Here is a 20,699-nt window from a genome sequence, read left to right as displayed (position 1 = left end):
CTGGCTGTGTGGGTCTGTGTCACACTCTGGTGTGTTCTGTGTGCTGTGTGCTGGCTGTGTGGGTCTGTGTCACACTCTGGTGTGTTCTGAGTGCTGTGTGCTGGCTGTGTGGGTCTGTGTCACACTCTGGTGTGTTCTGAGTGCTGTGTGCTAGCTGTGTGGGTCTGTGTCACACTCTGGTGTGTTCTGAGTGCTGGCTGTGTGGGTCTGTGTCACACTCTGGTGTGTTCTGAGTGCTGGCTGTGTGGGTCTGTGTCACACTCTGGTGTGTTCTGAGTGCTGTGTGCTGGCTGTGTGGGTCTGTGTCACACTCTGGTGTGTTCTCAGTGCTGTGTGCTGGCTGTGTGGGTCTGTGTCACACTCTGGTGTGTTCTGAGTGCTGTGTGCTGGCTGTGTGGTTCTGTGTCACACTCTGGTGTGTTCTGAGTGCTGTGTGCTGGCTGTGTGGGTCTGTGTCACACTCTGGTGTGTTCTGAGTGCTGTGTGGGTCTGTGTCACACTCTGGTGTGTTCTGAGTGCTGTGTGCTGGCTGTGTGGGTCTGTGTCACACTCTGGTGTGTTCTGAGTGCTGTGTGCTGGCTGTGTGGGTCTGTGTCACACTCTGGTGTGTTCTGAGTGCTGTGTGCTGGCTGTGTGGGTCTGTGTCACACTCTGGTGTGTTCTGAGTGCTGTGTGCTGGCTGTGTGGGTCTGTGTCACACTCTGGTGTGTTCTGAGTGCTGTGTGCTGGCTGTGTGGGTCTGTGTCACACTCTGGTGTGTTCTGAGTGATGTGTGGGTCTGTGTCACACTCTGGTGTGTTCTGAGTGCTGTGTGCTGGCTGTGTGGGTCTGTGTCACACTCTGGTGTGTTCTGAGTGCTGGCTGTGTGGGTCTGTGTCACACTCTGGTGTGTTCTGAGTGCTGGCTGTGTGGGTCTGTGTCACACTCTGGTGTGTTCTGAGTGCTGTGTGCTGGCTCTGTGGGTCTGTGTCACACTCTGGTGTGTTCTGAGTGCTGGCTGTGTGGGTCTGTGTCACACTCTGGTGTGTTCTGAGTGCTGTGTGCTGGCTGTGTGGGTCTGTGTCACACTCTGGTGTGTTCTGAGTGCTGTGTGCTGTCTGTGTGGGTCTGTGTCACACTCTGGTGTGTTCTGAGTGCTGTGTGCTGGCTGTGTGGGTCTGTGTCACAATCTGTTGTGTTCTGTGTGCTGTGTGCTGGCTGTGTGGGTCTGTGTCACACTCTGGTGTGTTCTGTGTGCTGGCTGTGTGGGTCTGTGTCACACTCTGGTGTGTTCTGAGTGCTGTGTGCTGGCTGTGTGGGTCTGTGTCACACTCTGGTGTGTTCTGTGTGCTGGCTGTGTGGGTCTGTGTCACACTCTGGTGTGTTCTGAGTGCTGTGTGCTGGCTGTGTGGGTCTGTGTCACACTCTAGTGTGTTCTGTGTGCTGGCTGTGTGGGTCTGTGTCACACTCTGGTGTGTTCTGAGTGCTGTGTGCTGGCTGTGTGGGTCTGTGTCACACTCTGGTGTGTTCTGAGTGCTGTGTGCTGTCTGTGTGGGTCTGTGTCACACTCTGGTGTGTTCTGAGTGCTGTGTGCTGGCTGTGTGGGTCTGTGTCACACTCTCTGGTGTGTTCTGAGTGCTGGCTGTGTGGGTCTGTGTCACACTCTCTGGTGTGTTCTGAGAGCTGGCTGTGTGGGTCTGTGTCACACTCTCTGGTGTGTTCTGAGTGCTGGCTGTGTGGGTCTGTGTCACACTCTGGTGTGTTCTGAGTGCTGGCTGTGTGGGTCTGTGTCACACTCTGGTGTGTTCTGAGTGCTGTGTGCTGGCTGTGTGGGACTGTGTCACACTCTGGTGTGTTCTGAGTGCTGTGTGCTGGCTGTGTGGGTCTGTGTCACACTCTGGTGTGTTCTGAGTGCTGGCTGTGTGGGTCTGTGTCACACTCTGGTGTGTTCTGAGTGCTGTGTGCTGGCTGTGTGGGTCTGTGTCACACTCTGGTGTGTTCTGAGTGCTGTGTGCTGGCTGTGTGGGTCTGTGTCACACTCTGGTGTGTTCTGAGTGCTGTGTGCTGGCTGTGTGGGTCTGTGTCACACTCTGGTGTGTTCTGAGTGCTGTGTGCTGGCTGTGTGGGTCTGTGTCACACTCTGGTGTGTTCTGAGTGCTGTGTGCTGGCTGTGTGGGTCTGTGTCACACTCTGGTGTGTTCTGAGTGCTGTGTGCTGGCTGTGTGGGTCTGTGTCACACTCTGGTGTGTTCTGTGTGCTGGCTGTGTGGGTCTGTGTCACACTCTGGTGTGTTCTGAGTGCTGTGTGCTGGCTGTGTGGGTCTGTGTCACACTCTGGTGTGTTCTGAGTGCTGTGTGCTGGCTGTGTGGGTCTGTGTCACACTCTGGTGTGTTCTGAGTGCTGGCTGTGTGGGTCTGTGTCACACTCTGGTGTGTTCTGAGTGCTGAGTGCTGGCTGTGTGGGTCTGTGTCATACTCTGGTGTGTTCTGAGTGCTGTGTGCTGGCTGTGTGGGTCTGTGTCACACTCTGGTGTGTTCTGTGTGCTGTGTGCTGGCTGTGTGGGTCTGTGTCACACTCTGGTGTGTTCTGAGTGCTGTGTGCTGGCTGTGTGGGTCTGTGTCACACTCTGGTGTGTTCTGAGTGCTGTGTGCTAGCTGTGTGGGTCTGTGTCACACTCTGGTGTGTTCTGAGTGCTGGCTGTGTGGGTCTGTGTCACACTCTGGTGTGTTCTGAGTGCTGGCTGTGTGGGTCTGTGTCACACTCTGGTGTGTTCTGAGTGCTGTGTGCTGGCTGTGTGGGTCTGTGTCACACTCTGGTGTGTTCTCAGTGCTGTGTGCTGGCTGTGTGGGTCTGTGTCACACTCTGGTGTGTTCTGAGTGCTGTGTGCTGGCTGTGTGGTTCTGTGTCACACTCTGGTGTGTTCTGAGTGCTGTGTGCTGGCTGTGTGGGTCTGTGTCACACTCTGGTGTGTTCTGAGTGCTGTGTGGGTCTGTGTCACACTCTGGTGTGTTCTGAGTGCTGTGTGCTGGCTGTGTGGGTCTGTGTCACACTCTGGTGTGTTCTGAGTGCTGTGTGCTGGCTGTGTGGGTCTGTGTCACACTCTGGTGTGTTCTGAGTGCTGTGTGCTGGCTGTGTGGGTCTGTGTCACACTCTGGTGTGTTCTGAGTGCTGTGTGCTGGCTGTGTGGGTCTGTGTCACACTCTGGTGTGTTCTGAGTGCTGTGTGCTGGCTGTGTGGGTCTGTGTCACACTCTGGTGTGTTCTGAGTGATGTGTGGGTCTGTGTCACACTCTGGTGTGTTCTGAGTGCTGTGTGCTGGCTGTGTGGGTCTGTGTCACACTCTGGTGTGTTCTGAGTGCTGGCTGTGTGGGTCTGTGTCACACTCTGGTGTGTTCTGAGTGCTGGCTGTGTGGGTCTGTGTCACACTCTGGTGTGTTCTGAGTGCTGTGTGCTGGCTCTGTGGGTCTGTGTCACACTCTGGTGTGTTCTGAGTGCTGGCTGTGTGGGTCTGTGTCACACTCTGGTGTGTTCTGAGTGCTGTGTGCTGGCTGTGTGGGTCTGTGTCACACTCTGGTGTGTTCTCAGTGCTGTGTGCTGGTTGTGTGAGTCTGTGTCACACTCTGGTGTGTTCTGAGTGCTGTGTGCTGGCTGTGTGGGTCTGTGTCACACTCTGGTGTGTTCTGAGTGCTGTGTGCTGGCTGTGTGGGTCTGTGTCACACTCTGGTGTGTTCTGAGTGCTGTGTGGGTCTGTGTCACACTCTGGTGTGTTCTGAGTGCTGTGTGCTGGCTGTGTGGGTCTGTGTCACACTCTGGTGTGTTCTGAGTGCTGTGTGCTGGCTGTGTGTGTCTGTGTCTCACTCTGGTGTGTTCTGAGAGCTGTGTGCTGGCTGTGTGGGTCTGTGTCACACTCTGGTGTGTTCTGAGTGCTGTGTGCTGGCTGTGTGGGTCTGTGTCACACTCTGGTGTGTTCTGAGTGCTGTGTGCTGGCTGTGTGGGTCTGTGTCACACTCTGGTGTGTTCTGAGTGCTGTGTGCTGGCTGTGTGGGTCTGTGTCACACTCTGGTGTGTTCTGAGTGCTGTGTGCTGGCTGTGTGGGTCTGTGTCACACTCTGGTGTGTTCTGAGTGCTGTGTGCCTGCTGTGTGGGTCTGTGTCACACTCTGGTGTGTTCTGAGTGCTGTGTGCTGGCTGTGTGGGTCTGTGTCACACTCTGGTGTGTTCTGAGTGCTGTGTGCTGGCTGTGTGGGTCTGTGTCACACTCTGGTGTGTTCTGAGTGCTGTGTGCTGGCTGTGTGGGTCTGTGTCACACTCTGGTGTGTTCTGAGTGCTGTGTGCTGGCTGTGTGGGTCTGTGTCACACTCTGGTGTGTTCTGAGTGCTGTGTGCTGGCTGTGTGGGTCTGTGTCACACTCTCGTGTGTTCTGTGTGCTGGCTGTGTGGGTCTGTGTCACACTCTGGTGTGTTCTGAGTGCTGTGTGCTGGCTGTGTGGGTCTGTGTCACACTCTGGTGTGTTCTGAGTGCTGTGTGCTGGCTGTGTGGGTCTGTGTCACACTCTGGTGTGTTCTGAGTGCTGGCTGTGTGGGTCTGTGTCACACTCTGGTGTGTTCTGAGTGCTGAGTGCTGGCTGTGTGGGTCTGTGTCATACTCTGGTGTGTTCTGAGTGCTGTGTGCTGGCTGTGTGGGTCTGTGTCACACTCTGGTGTGTTCTGTGTGCTGTGTGCTGGCTGTGTGGGTCTGTGTCACACTCTGGTGTGTTCTGAGTGCTGTGTGCTGGCTGTGTGGGTCTGTGTCACACTCTGGTGTGTTCTGAGTGCTGTGTGCTGGCTGTGTGGGTCTGTGTCACACTCTGGTGTGTTCTGAGTGCTGGCTGTGTGGGTCTGTGTCACACTCTGGTGTGTTCTGAGTGCTGGCTGTGTGGGTCTGTGTCACACTCTGGTGTGTTCTGAGTGCTGTGTGCTGGCTGTGTGGGTCTGTGTCACACTCTGGTGTGTTCTCAGTGCTGTGTGCTGGCTGTGTGGGTCTGTGTCACACTCTGGTGTGTTCTGAGTGCTGTGTGCTGGCTGTGTGGGTCTGTGTCACACTCTGGTGTGTTCTGAGTGCTGTGTGCTGGCTGTGTGGGTCTGTGTCACACTCTGGTGTGTTCTGAGTGCTGTGTGCTGGCTGTGTGGGTCTGTGTCACACTCTGGTGTGTTCTGAGTGCTGTGTGCTGGCTGTGTGGGTCTGTGTCACACTCTGGTGTGTTCTGAGTGCTGTGTGCTGGCTGTGTGGGTCTGTGTCACACTCTGGTGTGTTCTGAGTGCTGTGTGGGTCTGTGTCACACTCTGGTGTGTTCTGAGTGCTGTGTGGGTCTGTGTCACACTCTGGTGTGTTCTGAGTGCTGTGTGGGTCTGTGTCACACTCTGGTGTGTTCTGAGTGCTGTGTGGGTCTGTGTCACACTCTGGTGTGTTCTGAGTGCTGTGTGGGTCTGTGTCACACTCTGGTGTGTTCTGAGTGCTGTGTGGGTCTGTGTCACACTCTGGTGTGTTCTGAGTGCTGTGTGCTGGCTGTGTGGGTCTGTGGTACACTCTGGTGTGTTCTGAGTGCTGTGTGGGTCTGTGTCACACTCTGGTGTGTTCTGAGTGCTGTGTGGTGGCTGTGTGGGTCTGTGTCACACTCTGGTGTGTTCTGAGTGCTGTGTGCTGGCTGTGTGGGTCTGTGTCACACTCTGGTGTGTTCTGAGTGCTGTGTGGGTCTGTGTCACACTCTGGTGTGTTCTGAGTGCTGTGTGCTGGCTGTGTGGGTCTGTGTCACACTCTGGTGTGTTCTGAGTGCTGGCTGTGTGGGTCTGTGTCACACTCTGGTGTGTTCTGAGTGCTGGCTGTGTGGGTCTGTGTCACACTCTGGTGTGTTCTGAGTGCTGTGTGCTGGCTCTGTGGGTCTGTGTCACACTCTGGTGTGTTCTGAGTGCTGGCTGTGTGGGTCTGTGTCACACTCTGATGTGTTCTGAGTGCTGTGTGCTGGCTGTGTGGGTCTGTGTCACACTCTGGTGTGTTCTGAGTGCTGTGTGCTGGCTGTGTGGGTCTGTGTCACACTCTGGTGTGTTCTGAGTGCTGTGTGCTGGCTGTGTGGTTCTGTGTCACACTCTGGTGTGTTCTGAGTGCTGTGTGCTGGCTGTGTGGGTCTGTGTCACACTCTGGTGTGTTCTGAGTGCTGTGTGGGTCTGTGTCACACTCTGGTGTGTTCTGAGTGCTGTGTGCTGGCTGTGTGGGTCTGTGTCACACTCTGGTGTGTTCTGAGTGCTGTGTGCTGGCTGTGTGGGTCTGTGTCACACTCTGGTGTGTTCTGAGTGCTGTGTGCTGGCTGTGTGGGTCTGTGTCACACTCTGGTGTGTTCTGAGTGCTGTGTGGTGGCTGTGTGGGTCTGTGTCACACTCTGGTGTGTTCTGAGTGCTGTGTGCTGGCTGTGTGGGTCTGTGTCACACTCTGGTGTGTTCTGAGTGCTGTGTGGTGGCTGTGTGGGTCTGTGTCACACTCTGGTGTGTTCTGAGTGCTGTGTGCTGGCTGTGTGGGTCTGTGTCACACTCTGGTGTGTTCTGAGTGCTCTGTGCTGGCTGTGTGGGTCTGTGTCACACTCTGGTGTGTTCTGTGTGCTGGCTGTGTGGGTCTGTGTCACACTCTGGTGTGTTCTGAGTGCTGTGTGGGTCTGTGTCACACTCTGGTGTGTTCTGAGTGCTGTGTGGGTCTGTGTCACACTCTGGTGTTTTCTGAGTGCTGTGTGGGTCTGTGTCACACTCTGGTGTGTTCTGAGTGCTGTGTGCTGGCTGTGTGGGTCTGTGTCACACTCTGGTGTGTTCTCAGTGCTGTGTGCTGGCTGTGTGGGTCTGTGTCACACTCTGGTGTGTTCTGAGTGCTGTGTGCTGGCTCTGTGGGTCTGTGTCACACTCTGGTGTGTTCTGAGTGCTGTGTGCTGGCTGTGTGGGTCTGTGTCACACTCTGGTGTGTTCTGAGTGCTGTGTGGGTCTGTGTCACACTCTGGTGTGTTCTGAGTGCTGTGTGGGTCTGTGTCACACTCTGGTGTGTTCTGAGTGCTGTGTGGGTCTGTGTCACACTCTGGTGTTTTCTGAGTGCTGTGTGGGTCTGTGTCACACTCTGGTGTGTTCTGAGTGCTGTGTGCTGGCTGTGTGGGTCTGTGTCACACTCTGGTGTGTTCTCAGTGCTGTGTGCTGGCTGTGTGGGTCTGTGTCACACTCTGGTGTGTTCTGAGTGCTGTGTGCTGGCTGTGTGGGTCTGTGTCACACTCTGGTGTGTTCTGAGTTCTGTGTGCTGGCTGTGTGGGTCTGTGTCACACTCTGGTGTGTTCTGAGTGCTGTGTGGGTCTGTGTCACACTCTGGTGTGTTCTGAGTGCTGTGTGCTGGCTGTGTGGGTCTGTGTCACACTCTGGTGTGTTCTGAGTTCTGTGTGCTGGCTGTGTGGGTCTGTGTCACACTCTGGTGTGTTCTGAGTGCTGTGTGGGTCTGTGTCACACTCTGGTGTGTTCTGAGTGCTGTGTGGGTCTGTGTCACACTCTGGTGTGTTCTGAGTGCTGTGTGGGTCTGTGTCACACTCTGGTGTGTTCTGAGTGCTGTGTGCTGGCTGTGTGGGTGTCTCTGTGTGCGCATAAAGCAAAGCTTCCACTTACTTTTCTTCTTTGATGGAAGGGAAGCGTTGGTGATTGTAGTGACTCAAGTGTTTATAGGCTTTCCTCAGAATCTGGTCGATGTCTTCTGGCAAATTATGTTTATCCAATTTCCTAGAATTGATTTAATTAAACGCTATGTTGTCAAATCATCCTGTCATATTTGTTAAAAAAATTATTCTCAGGGCAAGTCTTCAATCAATGAACCCATGCTTCCTAAAGAATGGAGATCTTAAAGGATCCCTCTCCTCTCTTTGTGCCTAATTTCCCGGGCGAATTTCCATGCCTCCTTAGCTTTCTTTTTGCAGGAAATATTCCTTTTCTTATATCACTGCAGGAAAATGCCAGGGAAGTATCCTCAGGACCAGGCACACTGTGATCTCCTCTCTCTCCTCAGGCCCAGGCACACTGCAATCTCCTCTCTCTCCTCAGGACCAGGGACACTGTGATCTCCTCTCTCTCCTCAGGCCCAGGCACACTGCAATCTCCTCTCTCTCCTCAGGACCAGGGACACTGTGATCTCCTCTCTCTCCTCAGGCCCAGGCACACTGCAATCTCCTCTCTCTCCTCAGGACCAGGGACACTGTGATCTCCTCTCTCTCCTCAGGCCCAGGCACACTGCAATCTCCTCATTCTCCTCAGGCCCAGGCACACTGTGATCTCCTCCTCTCTCTCCTCAGGACCAGGCACACTGTAATCTCCTCTCTCTCCTCAGGATCAGGCACACTGCAATCTCCTCATTCTCCTCAGGACCAGGCACACTGTAATCTCCTCTCTCTTCTCAGGACCAGGCACATTGTGATTTCCTCCTCACTCTCCTTGGCAGGCCAGCAGGGCTATGAGAAGCATCTGATTCAGCTGGGGACTTTTTTCACCTGCTGGGACTCTGATCATCCCCCCCTTGCTTCTCAGTAATGGATGTAGTAAATGGGGGTTACTTTAGGCCCTCCCCACAAAACCCCTAGTACCATCTCATCTAGGACAGGCCCTATAGCCAGTCCTAAGCCCTAAAACTCCCTCTCACTGACAAAGGGCACCCTAAGAGAAGAGACGGTGTCCCTATCCCAGCCTGAGCTCAACTTCCCCTGACTACTTACGCTTTTAGTGAATTGATGTGGTAAGTGATGGAGAGACTCATGGAATGCTTTTTCTCTTCCCTTAACTGATGATCATCCATTAGCTCATGACGCACCTGTCCGGGAATGCAACTGCATGTTACTTTGCGTTCAAATGAGGAACGAGAGATGCATTCAGATTTTGTGTCTACGTATTTTTTATTTCCCCTATAAAATTAATGTTTGTAATTAAGACAAATTCTCACTAAGTTTTATACATTTTTAGATATGGTTTATGATGATTCTTATACATCAAAATTAGCAGGTTGTAGATGTTGGGGACATGGTGCTATAGCAATTACTTGTATTTCACAAGTTTTCTGTGAATATTTTTTTTAAAAAATTGATGCTAGAACAAAAGAAATACTTAACCAATAGTAGTGAGAGAACTTTGCTCTTCCCTATAAGATGAACTGCCTGTTCTCTTCATCATTTTTGCTTGTTTTGTTCACATATGTGTATGTTTTTATATTCCTCAACAAATGGACTTATTGAGGCTTTCTGCATAGTCTCTGAATGATTGACAGCGCCACTCCTTGACTTTCCTTGTAACGTGTCCGCTTACCATGACTGAGAATATCTGCCTGTACTTGCGTGGCACATGGGTTTTGATGAATGGTGCAGCCGTCAAGCAGAACTTGGCAGCATCCTCATTTTTCCCGGCTTGCAAGTAGCATTCAAGAAGTTCCCTGGACAACAGAAAACAGCAGACATTAGCCTTCTTAGCAGTCTTCTGCTGCAAATCTCTGAGAGCCAGGGTCTGGGCTTTTGCAAACTCTGTGTTTCACGAGCTTTAAAAAAGCTTCCCAGGAAAGTGCCTTCTACCCGTCAAGATCCACAGCAAGGCCAGCTGGAGTGGAAGAAACTACTGCAGACAGCACGGGGTGATTGGCATTTTAATTATCAAGGACATTTCCGGATGGCACTTTGAAGGCAGATCTCATTTGCATCAACTTTCTCTTAGAGGTTCCTCCCATTGGCCACAAGCAGGTGCCCCAAGATTGCAGACTGTGGTCTAGACTTGGGTTGACATCTTTGGTGCTGGGATCTACATTGTCAAAATCCACTTGGTCTCGTGCTTGTAGAAAGATCCTGAGAAAACCTGGGAGAGATCGCCTCTTGGTCTAGCTGGCACAGTGGCCAGGCATTTGCTGACAGTTTGTGGCTTCAGAGCAGTGACCTCAGAGCTCCCATGCTCAGGCACCTGGGAACCCAGATGTGATGCTCATATCGGCATAGCTACTTGCCAAAGTGCCTACTAACACCGAAACCAAACAACAACAACAAACTCTACTCACTAAGGTTTTAAAAGCATGGGCCAGGACCAGCGATGGAGTCACATTTCATCTTCTTTGAGTCCCGAGGAATCTCTAAGACCTGCTGCAATAGCCATAGATTCTAGAAAGAATGCCCTGACAAGTCAGGAACCCAGCCCCTTCCTTGGGAGAGAAAGAGGTTCATATGGCCTGAGTCACAATAAGTATAGGACTTGCCCAGGGCTTTTAAGTTCTATTGCCCCCACTCACAACATCAGCTCTGCCTGCCACTCCTTGTCCTCTTCTTCTGTCTGGTTTAACACGGTGATGATTTGAGAGAGGCTGGGGATCACAAATTGGTGATATCCAGGCTTGAGGAATGGCCGCACCATGTTCCAGTAGAGAACAGAAGCATTGAACACCAAGAAGTAATACCTAGGCAGGGAGGGGAAATCAGAATGCTTGAGGCACAGGGCTGGGGCATCCTGATTCCTGGACCGATTCAGAAGGGATGTGGAGGTGTGTCCCATCACCATCAGATGCAGGCACTTCATTTGACACACTTCTCTCCAGCCTGCATCAGCACCAGGATGAAGAGCCACCCCTGCCCCACACAGCCCTGTTCCATACAAGCAGTGGCTGTCTCGTGGTGGTGATGACATGGTACCTTAGTCCACAAATTAACCATGCCCCATGAAAACACAGTCATGAGCAAGGAAGGAAAGAGCGTGGAGGCCGGGCGGTGGTGGCGCACGCCTTTAATCCCAGCACTCGGGAGGCAGAGGCAGGCAGATCTCTGTGAGTTCGAGACCAGCCTGATCTACAAGAGCTAGTTCCAGGACAGGCTCCAAAACCACAGAGAAACCCTGTCTCAAAAAACAAAACAAAACAAAACAAAAAAAAAAAACAAAAACAAAAAAAGGAAGGAAGGAAGGAAGGAAGAGCGTGGAACGCTTCCTGGAGGAGATAGCATCCTACCATGACCAAAAAGAAGTCCAAGACTCAGCCAGGAGCTGAGCAGATAAAAGATGGTCAGACACAGTGTGTTGCAGGTGGAAATGGGGGCTGAAGGACAAACTCCATGTCTGAGCATAAACCCCTGAGGAGGTGATGAAGGTGTGTGGAGAGGCACTTCCCAAGCACCTCCCTCTGAGGGGCAGGGCAGCATCAGAGGGAGTCACATAGGGAAGCTTCAGGACTTTCTTACCAGAAAGCCACTGTCTGGAGCGGGCAGCCCTGCTGTTCTATCACTGATTGGTCATCAGACAGGCCATGGCTGCTCATTACCCAGGAAGGAAGAAGGGAAACCAAGTGACCAGCAACCAGACCAGTGAGTCGCAGTGACCTGCTCAGCCCAGCTATAGCTGTCTCCGAGACCCTTGCAGTGGATCATGGCCAGGAACTGCAGGCTGTATTTGGAAACATCCACTCTGCTGAGTTCTCTGGCGCAGGGTCGGCTCCTGACCCCTGGAGGGAAGGCCTATGGGGCTGGACCCTGGACCCTTGTACCTGTGCAGTGTGTGACCTGAGAAGGCTTTCAACAGATGAGCAGTGGGCATGGGCAAAATGAATGAAAGCCCCTCTAATGTTGGGTCCCACTGCAGGTGTGCCAATGCCAGTGTATGCTAACTTAACGTTTCAATAGCTGAATTTGGGTTTGAGTGGAAAAAAGACGGCCACCAACTAGAAGTCTGTGCTAGGGTTTCACAGACTCACAGCTGCAGAGACAAGAAGAGGGGAAGGGGTAAAGGACCACAATCCAACCAGAGGAGCCCCAGAGTGTGCCCTTCTCCCTTCAGAAAGGCTGACGCCCAAAGTCAGGAACAAGGGGTACTGGGGGACGGATTGGAAAGGAGGCCATAGAGAAAACACTTTGACAGCCATTAACAAATCCCAACAAGTCCCGAGCACGACAAAGGATGCCGCTCTGGGAAGTCTGCATGAACATGGCTGGTTCTCCCAGGTAATAAGACAAGCCTGTGCCATGACTCCATTAAACACAAAACAGAAAGGAGAGGGGATGGATGGAGGGCAGCATAAATAAATAGCATCACTTGGTACCTTTGGGCACCAAAGTCTTACACAATCCTGCAGAAGCAGACAGTTCCTGCATGCCTACCTTGGTTCTCCTTTTGCGAAGTTTATAGCCTTCATGTACTGAGTCACGCAGTTCTCAAATTCCTCCTAAAAGAGCCCAGCGAATGCACAGGTAAGGCGCTTTTGCCACACAAGCAGCTGTCACCACGCATCTCCACTTCCGTCACCAAATGCAAACTGCTTGGCACCCCAGCTTCTGCACAGAAACCACAGCTGGCTGTGCCCCTGAGTGCCTGACTCTCCCAGCTCCCTCTCTGCCCAGCTCAGGGATGGCTAGAAGACAGAGAGACCATAGCACTGCCGCGTGGGGATGGGAGGTCAGACGGACTCATGCCGGACACTGCAAATGCCGAGTGGAGAGAAAAGCACAGACGGGAACTCTGACTGTTGTGCAGCATTGTAGAGGAGAGAATGGTTCCTCAACTCCATCTTGCTTAAAAGCCACTTTAAAAAAAAAATTTACATGCATTGGTGTTTTTTGCCTTCATATATGTCTAGATGAGGGCATGGGATCCTCTGGAACTGGAGTTACAGAGAGCTGTGAGCCACCATGTGAGTGCTGGGAATTGAACCCAGGTCCTCTGGAAGAGGAGTCAGTGCTCTTAACCCCTGAGCCATCTCTCCAGGCTAAAAGTCACTCTTAAGACCTGATTTGCTGCTCTCCCCGGGGGTGGGGTGAAAACAGACGGGGATGTTCTCACCAGGTTTTCCTCTGACTGTGGGGCACAGAGCTGGGCCCTGCACAGGTGTGCTCGACCCAGAAACTGAGTTACTGGCCCCTTCACTTTGAAGTACATCTGGATGCAGTCGTCGCTCATTTCAGGCTCTCCCATCTGTAGGAGATCGAAACCAGGGAAAGTAAAGCTTGGTCATCCCCGTTCCCACAACACTCATCGGTGTCCCACCCACCCTCTTCTGTGCCATTAACACTCCCAAATGTGTGTGTGTGTGGTGGGGGGGCAGGTTCATCGTGTGCCAGTGCCAGCCAGGCCCGGGGCTCCACCTTGAGTGCCTGCTCTGCACACAGCACAAACAGGTCCGGGCTGAAGCTCTCTGAGGGGTCGAACTCCGATTTTCCCAGGTTTGCGGACTTGATCAGCTCATAAGCTCGTCGCAGGGCAGCTGCATCTGTCGGGCAGAGGATCAGCAGAGGGGCCCGGCATGGGTGTGTCAGAGAGATACAGTCCCCGAAAAAGCCTTCCTCTGGCACAGAAACACGGGTCTGAATTCCTAGTCAGGCTGCCCACAACCCTCCCTACTCAACAATTAGGTCAGGCTCAACAGCTGTAGCCACCGCATCATGTGCCACTCTCCTGGGCTCAAGAGATTCCCATCAGCAGAGCTAGGATGAGACCCACCTTGTTGGTTCTGGGCACGGGTCAGTTCCTGCGTGATAACCAAATCCATGGCGCCTAAGGCCCACAGCCAGACAGCGACTTCGCTGCTGTACCAGTAGCGGTTGGTTGCCAAGAGACGGATCCAGACTGAGGACGCGGAAGGTCGGGGCGGGGCTACACTTGGGGAGGGAGGGGGTAAGTGACTCCGGGAGTAGTGAGGGGAAAGAGGCGGGGAAGGAAGCAAGAAGGGGTGGGGCAGGACTGGCAGACACCGAGTGCGGCCAGGTCAAGAACTTTTGAGTGTTGATTTGGTACCAACGCCGTGCTTTCCTCAGTTTCTCGCCAGGCTGCGCTCACCTCCCATTCTTCAGGTCCCGCTTTGTTGAGTTAGGGAAAATATGAGTTCTTCATAAGACCTCCCTGTTATGGGAGAGCGCGGGTTGGACGCACGTCTGCAAGAATCTAACAGAGGATGTCTCGAGGAGCAGGAAGGAAGGCTGTTGGGTACCAGCGGACAGGGAGGCTGCCAGTCTGGGAAAGAGCCTCCCTTTCTATTTTCAGGTGCCACCTGTGGCAGGTCTACTTGTGACATCCATCTGAGCCTTTCGGGACGTGAGGAGTGAAGACTGGGCAGATCCGCCTGTAGCTGCCGTCTGGGACAGAAGCTCCATTCCAAGGGATGGGAGCAGTCGTGGAGTCAGGAAAGGTGGGAAGACTCCTTTTATGCTCTCTAGGGCCGTTGGCCGAAGAAGACTCTCAGAGGACTCCAAATAAGACACAGTAGTCTTGGAGGTCCTAGCTGGGCAGAGCCCCTGGTTATTGTTGGGGCTGTGCTTCAGCAATGGTGGGTGGGCAGCGATGGAGACCCCCGGAGCATCAGGTGAGCAGGCGCGTAGGCAAAGACAAAGCTGGCTCTAGAAGATCAAATAAGCGTTTAGAACGGAGTGCAGTGCAGAAGGACAAAAGCATCCTAGGAGCCGGGCGGTGGTAGCACACGCCTTTAATCCCAGCACTTGGGAGGCAGAGACAGGCGGATCTCTGTGAGTTCGAGACCAGCCTGGTCTACCAGAGCTAGTTCCAGGACAGGCTCCAAAACCACAGAGAAACCCTGTCTCGAAAAACCAAAAAGAAAAAACAAAGCATCCTAGGAAGGAGCCGCAGTCCCCAAGGCCACGCCTCCAGTGACCTTTTTCCTCTAGCCTGGAGCCACCTTCTAAGGAATCCAGAGTCTCTCAAAATAGCGCCACCTGCTGGGACTATGAGTCAGCACATGTGCCCGTGAGACCTTAGCAGGTACAAAGAGAGAAACAGACAAATTTGTCTTCAAAAGCAAAGCCTTCTGAACTTTGAAACAGGCTGTTAGGAAAATAAAAAGGTAGAGCACAGGTTGGGAGAGAACATTCACAATAAAATCTCTTTTACAAGATCAAGAGTTCAACAGATGAATCATAGCCAAGTTTAAAAGCTGCTAAAGACTTGGATGTCAGACACGTGGCAAAGTGAGATACATGATTATCCAGCCAGCACAGAAAGAGTGCTGACGTTGTCACTAATCACAAAAGACAGCACCAAGAGATGACTCCCACGTTCAAACCCATTAGTGCAGCTAAAATCAAGAAGCCTGGGAGGACAAACAGCTGCATTTGCCACACAGCTGGTGGGAATGTAAAATGACAGCCGCGGGGAAACCATTAGCTCCAGGTAAACTGAGGTACTTGCCTGATGACCCAGAAATTCTCCTCACATGTGCTTGCCCCGAAGGATGGACGCATCTATCCTTGGAAGTCCTGTAGAGAGTGTTTGTGGCTGCTTTATTCATGATAGCCCGAGAGTAGAAATGACCCAAATAGCCAACAAAAGCCTCACTAAGGATGGCCAGTTACACAATGGGCGATTGCTCTGCAATAAGGGAAAAAGGAGGAGTTGATCTGGGGGAGAAAGTGAAAAGGCTAGAGGGGGGGCAGCAGACCAGAGCTCTGATAGAGACCAGACCGTAGTTTCACTTCTCTAGAGTAGGACAGAGCTGAGCAAGCAGGTCTCATGAAACCACAACCTATGGGTGACCATCAGCCAGCACCCCCACAAGCCCTTCTGCTGAATCAGCAGGCCCCAAAAGCCCTTCTGCTACGTCAGCAGATCCCCCACCTCCAGACTTCTGCAGGCTAAAGTTAGCTCTTCCTACCCTGCTGCTGGAAGGTCCCCAACCACCGGGACCTTCCACCAATCAGCCCCAGATTAATCCCTCCTCTCTGGAATTTCCCAAACTCCACTCAAAAGGAGCTTGTGACCTTCTTTGGGGGTCGCTTTTTTGCCACCCCATGGTTGTTGGTCTTCTTTGGGGGCTTTTTCTCAGACCCTAATAAAGGGAGATGTGGGGGGACTGGAAGGAGCAGAAGGAAGAGAAACTGCAGTGGAGAATAAAAGTTAAAAAAAAAATGAACCTTGGCAGGCAACAATACCATGATGAGTTCCGGCAATGTGGAGACAATGGGCCCAGAGCCAAGTGTGTATGCATGTGTGGTCTGTGTATGTTGGTGAACTGTGACAGTTTCAGCTTGAGAGGCTAGGGTGTTACATTCAGACTGACTGTTGGCTAGGATTGATGGTGAAGGTCTTGGTGGTATACACACATGGTACATAGTCATCAGACCTCAGAGGTTGGGATTGGTCTCTTAGCTGGCAGCATCTTGGTTTATGTTCTTGTTCCCTCCGTGAAGGAACCAAACAAAACCCAAAGCCAGAGAGGAACCCCACCTGGAGGGAGTGCAGTGGGGCCAGGAGTGGGGAACCCCACCTGGGGGGAGTGCAGTGGGGCCAGGAGTGGGGAACCCCAACTGGAGGGAGTGCAGTGGGGCCAGGAGCAGAGAACCCCACCTGGAGGGAGTGCAGTGGGGCCAGGAGTGGGGAACCCCACCTGGAGGGAGTGCAGTGGGTCCAGGAGTGGGGAACCCCACCTGGAGGGAGTGCAGTGGGGCCAGGAGCAGAGAACCCCACCTGGAGAGAGTGCAGTGGGGCCAGGAGCTCCCTGGGGCCCTGGGCAGGTCAGACTGAGATTTCAATCACACTGGGTTTGCACTGGGAGGCTGGGGCATCTATAAGGTACTTTCTTCTTTTCTAGAACTTGTGGATGCTGAGGGTGAAGATCTGTTGGGGTGGCCACCGAGGTCTGGAGGACACAAACATGAATACAGGATGTGGAGGAGGTTATGGCTCCAGCTACTGCCTTGTATCATCCAAGATTTGTCTTTCACAGGTCAATCAGGGAAGAGATTGGAATCCAATACTGAAGTGTGTGTGCTACTGAATACAGGCTTCTTTTGCAGCTTCATGAGGCAGGAAAATGCCATGGACTGTCTATGTGTGGGTGTATAATAAAGCTGGGTATGGCTGATACAATTTTGAAACTTAAATGTCACATTTTCCCAAGGGTCCCAGAGCAGTATTCCACCCTAGAGACAGAAGCCCCAAGTCCCTCTAAGTTGACCATCTCTCCATTCCTAAGACGGCACCGTTATGAGTCTTTGCTTATTCATAAAGATTCTCTGCAGTGTGTACACTGCAGTAAATATAAAGATGTTTACTTCCACCAAGCAACCATCGCTCACGCATTATGTAGCAAGACCTCGGTTTCCAAATCCAAGCACATCAGATATTGAAACTCATTTCTCTGGCTACATAGTAGCTATAAATATGAAGGCTGCAACACAAAATATTTTTTTCTGACTACATGTGCCTCATTTTGCCACGGACCACTCAGGTCAGCCTTTAACTCCGAGAGCGTGAGATTGTGGGGTTCTTTGTGTCACCCCTGAAACTCACATCCCTTCTTGCAGGTGCCACCCGCCATCCTTTGTCTGCAGAAGTGCTGGAGACAGAGCAGCGACTCCTGGCTGACAGCAGAGACCCTGGTGTCAGGCTCTTCCGAGGTGGGGCCTCCTGGGACTGGGGTCGGCACGTTTTTATTCAAGTTGTTCCTCATACTTCTCTCTGCCTCTCAGATGCCCAGGTGCCACTGGCACCCATCTATAGCAGGAAGTCTTTAACATCCTTTCAGGCAGTGCTGAGGTCAGTATCGAACAGGAAGATAGTAACCAAGCTTTCTGAAGTTTTTGTGGGATGTGTTTTCCTCCACAAAGGGGACATTCCCACCTTCTCTAGACACCACTGGGTGTCCCATAAGTTAACCTTGGGCGGAGTTGAGTTGGCATGGGGGCCATAAGCTATGGCAGTGTTGCAAGGTTCTCTGCTTCTAAAGAATGAGCCCCAGGAGTTCCTACACACCCATCTAATGTGATTACAACTTCCCGACTCCTTGAAGTTCCAGTATTTTACCAGAGCTTAATATATCCAAGAGAGCAGACACATAGACTCTCCTGCCCATGCCAGCTGGGGAGCAAAACTCCAGAAGGTGGACAGCCCAAATGCACCTGGAACTCTAGCAATAGCAAGAAAGGGCAGGAGGGACACTAGCTACTCTCAGAAGACTGTGGTACTATGGTTACCTGGGAGTTTCCAAAGTTGGGAAGGGAGGGTCTACAGGGAAAAGTAACTCCCCCAGGGAAACACAAAGGTGGCCTCCTGATCCAAAACATTGGTTCTTTTCCTCCGGACAGAGCCCATCCAGACTGCCTAAGGTTTGCCTAGCTAACCACTACCCACACATGTCTCCACTGGTGGGCTGGAGCTTATCCCTGGCTGCATGTCCCCTGGAGGAAATGGGTGGGCTGCTGGTCTGCATCTCCCACACAAGGAAGAAACCGCCGTGGGGAGTGAGTCCTCTATTCACTGCAGGCAGCAGCCCGTGGTGGCTTTTCCTGGCTGTGTGCTCACTTTGAGAACCACTGAGTCTGCTTTATGATGGGATGAGAATTCAAGCATGAAGTATGGGCGAACACTGGGCTGCAGTGACCCTAAGTGGGCACAGTCTGATCAGAGGCCATCAGGAGATGTGCAAATCGGATCCATGGCCTGCTCCAGAGGAGGTCCCATGGAGGTCATGATGGGCCTGGAGGGAATGCTCAGCCGGTCAGCGGGTCCTCCAAGTCATCTCCCGTGTGTGCTGAGTGTACATGTACATGTGAGTGTGTGAGTTAAAGGCACATGTGTGAGTGCAGAAACATGACTGCGAGTTGTATGTGTGTGTAAATGGGATTGTGTTGATATGTGTGACTGTGGATATGTGAGTTGTTTATGAGTGTTGAGCAAGTAATGTGTATGAGCACAAGAAGGTGAGTGTATACAGTGTGCGATGTAAGTGTTCCTGAGTGTGTCTATAAGAGCATGCATATGACCTGCTGCTGCCCAGGGAGCAGAGGTACAGTCCTCCTACCCTCAGATGTTACCAGAGCAAGTGTGTGGGACCAGGCCCTGGGCGTTGATCAGAGGACAGACCAAGCCTATATTACCTGGTTCCTTCCAGGAAGAGGACGCTGATGACTTTAGGAAGTGTAAGGAGAGCACAGAGCAGGAGAAAATGACAACTTAGCTTCCATCTTTGCCTATCTCAAGGAACAAGCCCAGGACAGAAAGGACATTGCCTCCCTGGGCACATGGCTTCCTGCACTTCCCTGGAGGGCCATGGGAGGGCTCTGTAACCCCACCTTGCAAACAGTGAAGCGGTACAACATCCTGGCAACCCAGCACCCCAGCTACCCTAAAACCCTAACCCCCAAATTTCTTCAGCATGCCAATATCACCAACATTCTGGCATCCGCAGGATCTCAGCATCCCCCTTCTAACTTTCCAACATCTCCAGCATCCCAATGTCTCCAGGATCCACCATCCCAGCGCACAACAACCCCAACATCCAGTATCCCCAGCACCCAACACCTGGCACCCCAGCATCCTGAGTACCGGGGGTGTCTCTAGCACTAGAAACTTCTCAGAATCTCCAGGAAATGGTCCTATGGCTTCTACCACCTTCTGCATTTCAACCTGAGTCTTTCTTCATTGACCAGACTTGTCCCTTTTGTCTCTGGTATGTCAGCACCCCTTCACAAAGGAATACGTTCAAATAGGCCACAGAAACCTACTGCACTTCCATTCCAGCCAGTCAGGTGACACGCGGGGACCAGTTAAACACAGTATCACGTAACGGATGATATTTTAGTACCGCGCGAGCATATGTAAGGATTCTATGGAAATGCTAAACGGCTTATTCATTATTTAGCTGACATTTAGACTTTACTTGGCTTCCTGTGTTTGCATCTGAGAGTGTGCAACTGTCGTTCTGTGCTTCTTGCTTCATCTCTGCATCCCCCAGTCACAGCGTGGCTCAGGTGACCTGTGCACATCTATTCTGTTCTTGTCCACGGAAGTGGCGATGCACCACCACCTGTCTTTCGCACTTTCTTCTACCTCAGACATCCATCTACTCAGCATCATTTACCAAGGGCCAACGTGGCAGTCACTGCAGCTATGGCCACTTCAGATCAGGGCTTCTTAGGCTCAGCACGGAGACACTCTGGATCGCATAGTTCTTTAGAGAATGCCATGTGCATAATGGGATGTTGAATGGCATTAGCTGTCAGGAGCACTGCTTTCCCGCCTGGGTTATAGCACCCCAAAATGTTTACAAACATGCATCCCTTGGGGTAGAACTGCAGTAGAGACCCCCCAGGTTATCTCCATATCTCTCATCTATTTTTGTTTGTTTTAAACCATTTTAACTTATTTTATTTTTAAAATCATAATAATCACATCATTTCCTCCTTCCTTTTCTTCCCTCCAGATCCATTTACCCCTCCTTGTTCATTTCAGATTCATGGTCTCCCCCATTAATTGTTGTTACATGCTTATATGTACACACACACACACAGGGTCATAAATACAACCTGCATAATGTTACTTGTATGTTTTGGGGGCTATTTGGTTCTAAATAACCAATTGGTATACTCTTCTGGGGAAGACTACATGTCTCCTGTTCTCAGCATTCCCTGATTGCCTGTAGTTCTTTGTGTAGAGTTGAGGCTTCATGAGGTACCCCATCCCACCCTCATCCAGCAGACTATGTCTATTGATGTTGTCATGCTCAGCTCCTGTTTATGCAGTCATGGTTGTGAGACTATGGGTGTAACTTCTGACATTTACTAGGAGACACACTCTCAAAACAAACCTCCTGGCCTGACTCTTGTGATCTTTCTGGCCCCTCTTCCGCCATGTCCCCTGCACCTTAGGTGTGGGAATCACTCTGTAGATTGATCTCTCGGGACTAGACTCCACAGCTCTGCATTTCAACTGGTCGTGGTTTTCTGTAGTGGTCT

At 52.0% G+C, this 20,699-nt stretch overlaps 1 protein-coding gene across 1 annotated transcript in view; it reads right to left on the bottom strand.

The window, feature by feature from the left end:
• Positions 1-13,544, bottom strand: part of Cfap46 (cilia and flagella associated protein 46) — a 101,822-nt gene extending 88,278 nt beyond the window's left edge. The window contains exons 1-8 of the mRNA XM_041666876.1: positions 13,459-13,544; positions 13,104-13,228; positions 12,802-12,933; positions 12,123-12,187; positions 10,274-10,438; positions 9,313-9,436; positions 8,730-8,824; positions 7,636-7,746 (exon numbers count right to left, since the gene is read on the bottom strand). Coding sequence (XP_041522810.1) covers positions 7,636-7,746; positions 8,730-8,824; positions 9,313-9,436; positions 10,274-10,438; positions 12,123-12,187; positions 12,802-12,933; positions 13,104-13,228; positions 13,459-13,507 — 866 coding nt within the window. The 5' untranslated portion in view covers positions 13,508-13,544. The remainder of the gene's footprint in view (positions 1-7,635; positions 7,747-8,729; positions 8,825-9,312; positions 9,437-10,273; positions 10,439-12,122; positions 12,188-12,801; positions 12,934-13,103; positions 13,229-13,458) is intronic.
• Positions 13,545-20,699: the final 7,155 nt, after the last annotated feature.

Source organism: Microtus oregoni, unplaced genomic scaffold, assembly GCF_018167655.1.
Source record: "Microtus oregoni isolate MIOR12 unplaced genomic scaffold, Mior012 000016F_ref0000370, whole genome shotgun sequence".
NCBI classification, from domain to species: domain Eukaryota; kingdom Metazoa; phylum Chordata; class Mammalia; order Rodentia; family Cricetidae; genus Microtus; species Microtus oregoni.
This window is presented reverse-complemented; position numbering and strand designations above follow the sequence as displayed.